An 11357-nucleotide genomic window follows, 5' to 3' on the forward strand; every position below is an offset into this window, starting at 1 on the left:
ACAACACAGCGGTGGGGTGGCCGACGGGGCCGGAGTGGCCGCCGCCGTTGCGTGATGGTGGTCAACGACGCGCGCTTGGTGCCTGTCTGCCTGTGCTTCGCTCGGCACTTTTTTGGCTGTTGATGGATGTGAGGATGCAGCGGTACAGTAGACGGCCAACTGAGCTGCAGTTTAGGACCTGAGGGAGTACTGTGAACAATGATATTACAACATGTTAAAACTCCAGGGGAAATTAGTGGTGGAGTTAAGTTTACATTCATGGGTATCCTCGTTTTGTGTTTTGGCACAGAACCATGTATCAGTTGTGTGTGTTCTGGCACTGGGAATTGTTGGCCCTTGTGCTTTTCTGTATTATGTGTGGGCTGCTGCTCCTCTATTAGCAAATGAGTTTGCTGCTACTCGTCCAACCGCTATCTGCATTGGGGCGATTGATGTGCTTGCTCATCAGTGGCCTTGCTTCAGGGATTCCTTGGTTTCATCATGTTAGCACAGCTATAAATTTTCTGAGCTGGAATGTTCGGGGCCTCAACTGCCCGGACCGTCAGTCCACGGTCAATGCCACCATCGCCTCCTCCTCTTGTCATGTGGTCTGCCTTCAAGAAACAAAACTCGACAATATCGACCAATTCACGGCCGCCTTCTTAGCGGGTCATCGGTTGCGTAGCTTTGCGCAACGACCGGCAAACGGTACCAGAGGGGGGATCCTGCTGCTCTGGGATGATCTCCTAGTTGAGATATCCAACATCACTACCACAACTTTCTGCATCTCCGCCATGGTCCGTGTTCGTGAATCGGGGGCAATATTTAAAGTAACATTCGTCTATGGTCCTACTGACCCCGCCCTCAAAGATGCTTTCTTCGCCGAGCTCCTTGGACAGAAACCGCCGGTGGGGGTGTCTTGGCTAGCCTGTGGGGACTTCAAGCAAATTTATCGGGCGAGGGATAAAAACAAGAGGAATGTGAACCACAGTAGGATCAACCGTTTTCGGGTAGCACTCGATAGCTGCGAGCTCAAAGAGATCCATCTTCAGAACAGGAGGTTCACCTGGAGCAACGAGAGGCAAAACCCAATGCTGAGCAAGCTTGACTCCTTCTTTTGCAACGCCGAGTGGGACACAATCTTCAACACGCATGTGCTCCACGCCCTCTCCTCGTCCCTCTCCGATCACTGTCCGCTTGTGCTCGCCGATGATAAGGGGCCTAGGCGGCCTAAGACTTTCAAGTTCGAAAACTTCTGGGTCTCCATGCCCGCTTCAGCGAGGTAGTCCAAAAGGCATGGGATGAGCATGTTGATCACACCGAGCCCTACATCATCCTCTTCCACAAGCTCAAGAAAATGGCTCTTCGTCTGTCGCAATGGAGCAGAGGTCTCTTCTCTCGAGCCAAAGTCCATCTCCAGGCTGCCCTTCTGGTGATTCTTCGCCTTGACATTGCACAAGAAGGCAGGCTATTAAACACCGAGGAGCTTGACCTTCGGGATAGGCTTAAGCGAAGGGTAATAAGCTTGGCCGTGCTTGACAAGGCATGCAAAAAGCAATGTGCTCGCATATCAAACATTAAGGAGGGTGATGCTAACACCAAATTCTTTCATAGACGGGTCAATGCGCGAAGGAGGAAAAATCATATCCACAGAATCATGAATGATCATGGATGGGTAACCGAGCACGAAGCAAAGGAGAAGATATTCCATGAGCACTTCACGCATGCAATGAGAAGAGGGGATAGGAGTACCAAGGACTTCAACTGGGAGGAGTTTAACTTGGAGAAGCAGGAGTTTCAAGGGCTTGACTACCCCTTTACCGAGAAGGAGGTAATTGAGGCGATAAACGACATGCCTAGTGACAAGGCTCCCGGGCCGGATGGTTTCACGGGTGCTTTCTTCAAGAAGTGGGACACCATTAGGCATGATTTCATGAGGGCGATCGACCGTTTCGACTCTCTCCACTCAACAAATCTGCATTGGCTCAATTCCGCAAACATTGTGCTCCTACCAAAGAAGGAAGGGGCGGAGAGGGTCGTCGACTATAGACCCATTAGTCTCATCCATGCTTTGCCAAGATAATTGCAAAAGTGCTCTCCACCAGGCTTGCCCCGCACATGTCCACTCTCATCTCCAACGCCCAGAGTGCTTTCATCAAAACGCGGAGCATCCATGATAACTTCATGTATGTCCGTAACCTTGCTCAGCGTCTTCATAAGTGCAAGACTCCTTCCCTTCTGTTCAAGCTTGATATCCGCAAGGCTTTCGATCGACTCGGTCAGATGGGAGTATTTGCTTGATCTCCTTGAGAGGAGGGGGCTCCCAAGTAAATTTAGAGATTGGATTGCGGCTTTGTGGTGTTCCTCCTCCTCGAGGGTTCTACTGAATGGGGTGGCCGGCACCCCCATCAAGCACGGCTGTGGGCTACGCCAAGGGGACCCCATTTGCCCTCTCCTCTTTGTCATCGCTATTGACCCTCTGCAACGAATCCTTGATGTGGCCACTAGGAAGGGGATCCTACATAAGATCATAGGGAGGGGTGCTATGGTACGGACATCTCTCTACGCGGACGACGCGGCGGTGTTCATGGCCCCGATCAAACGGGATATTGACAACCTCACAGCTATCCTGCGAGGCTTTGGGGAGGTCACGGGCCTTTGCACCAACTTCCGGAAGAGTTCAGTGGTTCCCATTCGGTGCAATCACATTGACCTAGAGCACATCACACAAGGGTTGCCGGCTGTGAGGGCGTCTTTCCCTCTACGATACTTGGGGCTCCCTCTCTCTGTCTGGAAGCTGAAGTTGGTTGACCTACAATTCTTGGTGGATAAAGTGGCAAGCAAGATGACAACATACGAGGGCCAGAACATCACCACCATTGGGCGTGCGGCTCTTGTCAAGTCGGTTCTCACGTCCCAAGTGGTCTACTTCATTACACCTCTTGTCATTCCGTCAAGCATTCTACGCACCATCGACAAGCTAGAGAGGGCGTTCCTTTGGGCCGGCTCGGACAGGACGACCGTGGCCAAGTGCAAGGTGAATTGGGAAACGGTAACTCGGCCACATGGTTACGGTGGGCTTGGGGTGCTCAACACGGAGAAGTTCGCACGTGCCTTGCGTTTGCGTTGGCCATGGTTTGAATGGAAGGAGCCTTCTAAGCTCTGGGTGGGGCACGGGAACCCATGCGACGCCGAAGACCTCAACTTCTTCTATGCTTCTACCACCATCACTGTGGGTAATGGTGCGCGAACGCCTTTCTGGGATTCTCCTTGGCTTCTTGGCCGCAGGCCCAAGGACATTACTCCACTCATCTTCGAGGCCTCGTCACGAAAGAATTGGAAGGTGCGGGAGGCCCTCAGGAACAACGCTTGGATCCTTAGGATCAAACCTCCATCCGTTGTTGTGTCCGCCGAGCATATTAGACAGTTGTTCTCCCTCTGGATGCTCCTGGAAGAGGTCCAGCTTGATGAGCTTACCGATGATGGCATCTCGTGGAAGCACTCGGCCTCTGGCCAGTACATGGCAGCCTCTGCTTACAAGGCACAATTTTTGGGCCTGGTTCTTTCCCCCATGGACCAAATGGTTTGGAAGGCCTGGGCGCCACCGAAAGTGAAGTTTTTTGCTTGGCTTGCACTTCAGGACATAATTTGGATGGCCGACCGGTTGGCCAAGCGAGGGTGGCCAAATTGCGGTCCTTGTCCATTGTGCAAGGGCGTGCAGGAATGCGGGCCACATCTCCTCTTGAAGTGCCGCTACTCTCTGAGGCTCTGGAGGTTGGTCATTCAGAGATTTGGCATTGAGGACATGGACACGACCTCATGGCACTTGATGGACACTGTTGAGAGCTGGTGGGTGAGTACATGCGACGTCGGCACTACGGATAGGAAGGCCAAGGCGTCGATTACCATGCTCGTGTCATGGGTAATCTAGAACGAGAGAAACGCAAGAGTATTTCGGCACAAGAGCGCTCCTCCACCAATTCTGCTCAACTCCATTGTGGCCGAGGCAAGCCTTTGGGTCACCGCCGGGGCAAAGAAGTTAGAGTCTTTTATTTTGCGAGAGTAATTGCCATGTCGCGTAAAGGGTGTGTGTTGTAAAGAAAAAACTCTATTCTCTCCTTAATTAATACATGAGGCAAAACTTTTGCCTCCATTTAAAAAAAATAGCGGCAAATTATATATGAAATCATTTAGCGGCAACACCTTCAAATAGCTATAGCAGAGCTATAGCCGCGTCTCCCGGAACTTGGTCCGCGCCGACGTCACCATCGCGTTCCCGTCGCCCTGCCTGCGGCCGGAGAAGCCCACACTGGAACTACCCATCTTTCTTCTTGCAAGTGTCGATCGGTCGCTTATCTGCAGCTTGCTAGCAATGGTGTGATCGAGGTGGTCTGGTTGGGAGGGAGCGAGGAGAGCGACATCCGACATGTATATATAGGAACCGGCGGAGGAGGTGAGAGAAAGGGAGGCAGGCTTGAACATCGGCGCGGGGCGTGAGAGAAAGGGAGAGCGAGCTGGACATGGTGGCAAGGAGGGGGATGGGGGAAGCCGTGTTGGCGTGGTGGGCTTTTGCTCCGCTCGGGATGCAAAGCAATCGGCCATTGCTAGTTACTAGAAGAAGAGTTTGGACACGTTGCTCGCTGCAAGAGGAAGGGGCCACGTGGAAATGGCGACAGGGACTTACTGTGTCATCACACGTCGGTCTATACTCCGGTTCCGGTGATACACAGGAGGAGGACACAGGCGAGCCAAGAGGCGGCGACCAGCTGTAGCCTGTGCGGTGCGCAGACATGCCGTATGGCCGGTCAAACGCGTCCGCGACCGCTGGCCACTAGGTACCTGCCGGACTAGCTTGCCAGCTGCTGAGCTGCAGGATGTGGCGGGCGTGCGTGCGTGGGGCGGTGGCTGGCTGCATGCGGCGGCGACGACCACGATGTACGGATCACCGTCTCGATCCATTTGCCTAGGTGTACGTGCATGTCGTCTCTTTCCCGATATGGCCACCTGGAGATGGCGACGGCGACTTCTCGGCCAATAATCTTACATCTACGTATGAGTTACTTATAAACCTACGTAACTTTCCTAACCAATACTCTTCTCCCCCTGATTTTCAAGGGGTGGGCTCTTTCCAATAATACTAGACCTACGTAAATACTCCTCCCCAAATCCTAGAATTGGCTATCTCTGAGCACACCGCGTCGCCATCTCTTCTCTGTCGGTAGGTCACCATCGCTTCTCTGTTGTTGGCTCGGCTGAGAGGCCCCAATGTACCGGACGTGGATGTAGCTTACTAGCTTTTCCACGATTTGGGGTACACGTTGATGGAGTATTTTCCAATCAACCTTTCTGGTCTTGTGGATAATGGGGTTACGATCTCTAGTGTTTTGTTGGAGTAGTATGGGTTTGACTTTTCGATCAGTTACCCTTCTAGTGGTGACGGTTTCTTCTCTGGGGCGTTGATCAGGTAGGACCGTGGGCTTGATAACTTGTCATCTCCAGCGATAAGTGGCACATGACGACCCACTATTGGGCATCTGGGAGGATCAAGGCAATCGATACAGCAATTTTGATGCAACTTTTGAATTTTGTGCTTGTACTTTGGGTTTGAAGAATAATAGTAGAGCTGAATGCTTTTTTAAAAAGAAAAACAAATGGGGCATGCATGTAGGGATAGCATGAGCACGACCTTGCCGGACAGACAGTATTGGCGGCTCGTACCCTGGAACCGCCCGCCTATACGCGTCCACGGCCGGCGAGCAGCTGCGTTGGACGGTGCTTCGGCCAGGGCACCCACGACGGCCGGCCGGGCGACGACGACGACAATCCATACTATCGGCGGACGTCAGGTTAACTTTGCACTTTTGGTCGCTTTTTGGGTACGCGGAATGGCCGCAGGATGCCACGCGGCGCGTCCGGACATGCCCGCTCAAGCAAGATGCTCGATGTGGAATTCCGCAGACGATCAAGTAGTAATATAATGGAGTACAATACTAATCGCACGTTTACTAATTTTTACGGCCACAGCGTTGCACGAGCAGGATGCGTTTGCGCGGGCGGCCCAGCGGAGCACGAGCTGTCTGTCGGGGCGGCTGCAGCAGTAGGATTCGGTCGGTGGATGAATCTTGTGCGCGTACGTCGCTAGATACGTCTCGTGCTCTCGTCAGACTTTTTCTCTCCCAACACGGTACAAATGCAAATACTCTCGTCAGGTCGCCCGTGTTTTTTTTTTGTACTCAGAGTCACTGTCGGTACAAAGAAAACATGAGAAAGAGACAGCTGAAAGTATCGGCCACCTGGTACTATGATACGTGGCGCACAAAGTCCAGCTACCGATGCTTTACTAGATGGATACGCGCGCTTTGCCGCGCCTGTGAATTGACCGAATGACAGTGCATTGAACTCTGTAGCTGAACCATGTGCTAGGCAGGAGTCTCTTACAAATTCATAATAAAAATGTCCAGAAACTGAAGTCTCCCAAGACATGTAAAAACCCAGGTACGATCATGTATACTATATAGTACAGTACATGTTAAGCATAGTCCAGGCAATACATAATGTATTAATTCATTCATAAAAGAGATAATTATGACTTCATATGTAGCCATTATAATGGTAAGGCATGTTAACAAAAACTCAATTCAGAAGGAGGGACCAGGATGAAATCATGACAAACTAAGTTTCGGCAACCTAATTAAGAATTAAAGCAACTTGCACACGTTTAAGTATCTTCTACTCAAACTTATAGCAGCCTGCGCAGTTAAGCATCTTCTAGTTTAGGCCAATTTCCTTCCCCTTTTCTTATTAATTAATAGCTCTGTCAGCTTAGCCATCATCCTTCTTCCTGGTCCTACTACTTCTCCTGTTGCTGAGACAATATTTCACGACAAACTGCTTCCACAGCAGGCTAACAGTGAGCTTCCGCCTGGGAATCGGTTTGAGCTTGCTGAAAAGAAAAACTACAAAAAATTAATGATCAGCGGGAAAACTCTAGAACTTTAGGAAAGCAAATAAAAAATGCACCAATTACCTAGTGCTTGCTATGCGAACAGCCTTTCGAAGCTAAGGGCGCCGATTTTGATAGAAAAAGTGCATGAAATATTGGCAAGACAACATAGTCAACATGTGTAATAACTTGGACTAATGGAAAAAGGGTAAAAATTGAAGGGAAAGGGTTATCAGATTGCATGTCAAACGATGTGATGTTGAACATGCGAAAGTTGATCTATGCATTCTTTGATGTAAAAAAAATTTGATCAGACTTCATCTCATATTTAGTCTCTCTGAGGGCGCATAGAAGAATGAAACTACAATCCCCAGTTGACTTATAAATCGAAGCATAACATGGATTGTTAATAAAAGTTACTACTTTTTATTTTATCTTTAGTACAAATGTGCATCGAAATAAATGACGCTTCGTTTGGATGTTCGCATTCACGCCTAGTATTGGGTATTGGCATTTGTCTGGGCCTAATATCCCGAATGCCACCGTTTGGTTGGTCTTGGCATTCAGTTGCGGCATTCGGGCCCGATATTGAGTAATCCGTCCATAACGCAAAAAACTGTTGGTCCAATTCAAAGCCTGTGTGTTCGACATCGCTAGGCATTGGGATAGCGTGCCTATCTGTTCGCGAACGAAACCAATCCAGCATCGTCCCTCCAGTCCTGCCCGCACAAGGAACGGCGGCGGCGCCCATCCCGCCCGTCTCCACCCCTAGCTCCGGCGGCCGGCGTACCTGCACCCCAAAATCCGGTGGCCGGCGTCACCCTCCCGCCTCGTCTCCACCCCAAGATCCAGCGGCCGACGCCACCTTCCCGCCCCGCCAGAGCTCTCCAGCGGCCGGCGCCACCCTCCTGCCCCGCCTCCACCACGATCTCCGGCGACCGGCGTGCCTCCACCCCGAGCTCTGCCGCCGGCGCAGGTGTTTTGTTGACCGCATCCTTCCTCTCTTCGTAGACCTCCAACCCTCTCCCCTTTCCCATGTCTAGCGTCAAGCCTCCTCTTTGCTCGATCTCCTGGCAAGGTCTCATACAACTCAATGCCTCACATTGACCACCCAAACAACATTTGGTATTCAACCTCAATATCAAATCCGTGTTCCGAATATCTAAGCATCCAAACAAAAATATTGGCATTCAATCTCAATACCAATATAGTGTGATATTGATATTCAACCCAATGCAATGCCAAGGCTTCCAATACAAACATCCAAACACAGTGTGAGTGAAATCTTTCTTTTAACAAGAAGGTAGGCTAAACCAAGTCAGATTACAATATCTATGTGAAGCAGGATGCATTTGGTTGAGACCACAAAATACAAACTGTCGTATCTGGAACTTTTTGGCCCTATAACATAGCAAAAAGCAACACAAAGCAATGACATCAAAAAATATTTAGTTTCATTTTGGACAAAATTATATTTAAGGATCCATGTCAAACTCAGAAGCGACTTCCTACTCCTACTCCTCTACAAACCTCCAAGATGGATCGCTAATGGAAGTCATTTTTTTATTATAATCTTTAGTAACGCATCTATCGAAATAAAGTGAAACTCTTCATTTTCACAAGGTTGGCTAAGCCATTCAGATTAAAATTACTGTGTGCAACAAGATGCATTTTGTTAAAATCAAAAAGGAGGCTAGTAGCTCTAGAGATTAGTACATAAACAAGGAGGCTAACAGTTTAGGCATGATGGCGGGTAAAAATAAGATTATTTAGCAGCCCAAATAATGTCATACTGATACACTACAAGCATGGCATTTTTATTATGCCTCAACTATATATGTTGAATGTAAATACCTGGGAGTGAAGATGCATTGTAAAACTTACATATAGAAACATTGAGGGAGTAGTTAATCTGGGATACCTTTCTCAGTATGCAGAAAGACTTGAGCAGAATCTAGGAGTTAACCAGCACAAAGTAGACGTTGACATTAAAACCATGTGTGCAATGATACCCTAAATAACCATTTTATTCGAAATTTCCCTGGGCTAAAGCATTATGACATATGAACCAAGCAATAATAAACATCATATTCAAATTAGTTAATTGAAGTTAGAAATACACAACTATTAATCTATTGTCTTTTCATCAAGTTTGGATTGCTTGCCGTATGTGTGCCACGTGGTTACACATCTATAAATCAATTTTCAATTGTTGTACTATTTTGTGAGAAAATAAACAATCTGGTTGTTAGAAAATCGTTATTAAATGTAGTAAAATAACTATTTTACAAACTTACAATCCTTAAATTAGTTTATATATTTACGATGATAGATAGTCACTACTGGAGACACTGTCCATCCTTCTCTCTTTTGTTGTTTTGCAATATTATTGATTGGGAAATATTGATGGTTAAACATGTGCATGCTTAACTGCTATGATATGATGTTTCAGGGAAGCATATTACCTGTTTGCTCATGTACACAAGTGGTGGGAGGAGAGGCAACTCACAGCCCAAGTGCAGCAAATTCCCGGCAGAGGAGTTCACCACTTTGGGGTGGAGCTGAGCCGTCAATCGCCACGATGGCGCGGTCAAGCTGCATCATGATGGAGCCGGCTGCCAGTTCTAATGCATTATTGTACTCGCCACCATGCCCATGGCTGTTTGAATAACAAAACGGCCATACTGATCCACCATCTTATGCGGTAACTTGGGATCATTCATATATAACTTCGTCGATTATTTTGTCTCAGATGTGTGACAATGCTTGCTTCAACCAGTTATCGACCACATGGCTACCATGTTTGTGGACTGATTGATACCCAAAGTGAACTTCCAGTCATCAACTATTTTGGATGTTTCCAGTCGATGTTGTGGTTGAGAATAGACAGAATAAACATAGTTCCTGCAGGAAATCGCCTCATATTCAAATTGCATCACATGTTGTGGTTGCAATATAGTTCAAACTACTTGTTAAACATAGTGATTAAAAGTGGAAAAGAAGAAAAGAATGGCACAGCTAAATTGACCGTCTGCAACATTAAGAGCACTGGGCGTAATATTGTCCAACAAGTTGACCTTGTGTTGGGATATCAATGTATTTTTGAAAGCAGCCTTGTTGATGTGTTGGTAGTTCAAGATAGAGCAATATGGCGGTATTAAGAAGGAACCATGGCAACACATCTGGGAAGCAAAACACATTTACATCCTCCTGCAAGGAACATGCTAGAAAACCATCTTTTATCAGAATATGGGATGAAGCCTACTGTCGTTGCTATGAAAACTAAATGGAATGGCACTTGCATGGAAATTATTTTTCACCCGCTAGTTATGTATTGAGATCAACAAGTGGTTCCTGTGTTAAATTTTTTGGCATGTTATTTTCTTTAGGGCTAGAATGAGCTGTTCATGGTGTCTTTCCTCAGTGTAAAACTAAAAAGAATCACAATGGGATATCATTTTGTGTGTGCAAGATTTGCCATGTAGATGGCTCTCGATGCTTTCCATGATTTAATTGGTTATCCAATTGTTTCTAAGTATGACTGCATTGTGCAAATCCATTCTTCAATACAACCAACTTGAAGGCATATAATGTGTAAAGGTACAAAATTACCATAATTAAGTCGGATCATTGGCAGGAACTTACTTCTTTGGAATCCATTAACAGTTTCTGCATGTATCAGTTTGCAACATGAACCCATTAGGATCTAGCATCAGATGCATTGCTCTAGCACTCCATACAGACAACCTTAGAAACATGATTTGAAATAATTAAATCGGCGGAGGAGGATGCTGACCACTGAGACGGCGACTCATCCGTCCAGGGTGCCGCACTATTCACCTCCCAATGTAACTGGCGGGGATGGAGTGTTGCCAGCACCAGGCGTCCCAGACCATCCGAGCTTCGTATGCCTCTCCTCGATGTTGTCGCATCATTGAATCAATAAAGGTTCCCGGCACAGCTTCTCCTTAGTCGAGCGAGATCTCTGCCGCCGTAGCTTCTCCGCCGTGGCCTCTCCTCTGTGAGCGATGGGACCTGGACGGGGCGACAGATGATGTAGGAGACGCACCGGGAGGCTGCTGCTGGGGCTGGGCGCGAGCGGCTGCCGGCCGGAAGGGATGCGGGGGATGTGGGGGTGGGCCGTGGGTAGGTTTTTCTCGCCCAGGTCGCCGCCTGCGGGGCGACAAGAGAAGGCCGGTGGGGAGCGGTCGGGTGCTTTTTTTCTTGGAGATGGCTTAGGGCATCTTTAATGGTTGTAAGATAGTTGTTGGTAGATTTTGTCATATATGATTTTTGATGATGTGTTATACAATAAATGAGGGAAGAGAGAAAAGTTGTATGTACATGAACCAACACCCTTTGCACAAGCTCCAATGTAAAATGAGAGAGCACATTATTTATTATCTCACATCGTATTGGGCAAACTACATACAAC

The 11357-nt window shown here is 48.0% G+C and overlaps 1 protein-coding gene across 1 annotated transcript; it reads left to right on the plus strand.

Annotated features, from left to right (window-relative positions):
- The first annotated feature begins 431 nt into the window (after positions 1-431).
- Positions 432-1265, plus strand: LOC147957426 (uncharacterized). Its single transcript, XM_087531693.1, has one exon. It carries the CDS (start codon positions 432-434, stop codon positions 1263-1265), a length of 834 nt encoding a protein of 277 aa, XP_087387819.1.
- Positions 1266-11357: the final 10092 nt, after the last annotated feature.

This window comes from Triticum urartu, chromosome 7A, assembly GCF_056163025.1.
Source record: "Triticum urartu cultivar PI428250 chromosome 7A, HENAU_Tu73, whole genome shotgun sequence".
NCBI classification, from domain to species: domain Eukaryota; kingdom Viridiplantae; phylum Streptophyta; class Magnoliopsida; order Poales; family Poaceae; genus Triticum; species Triticum urartu.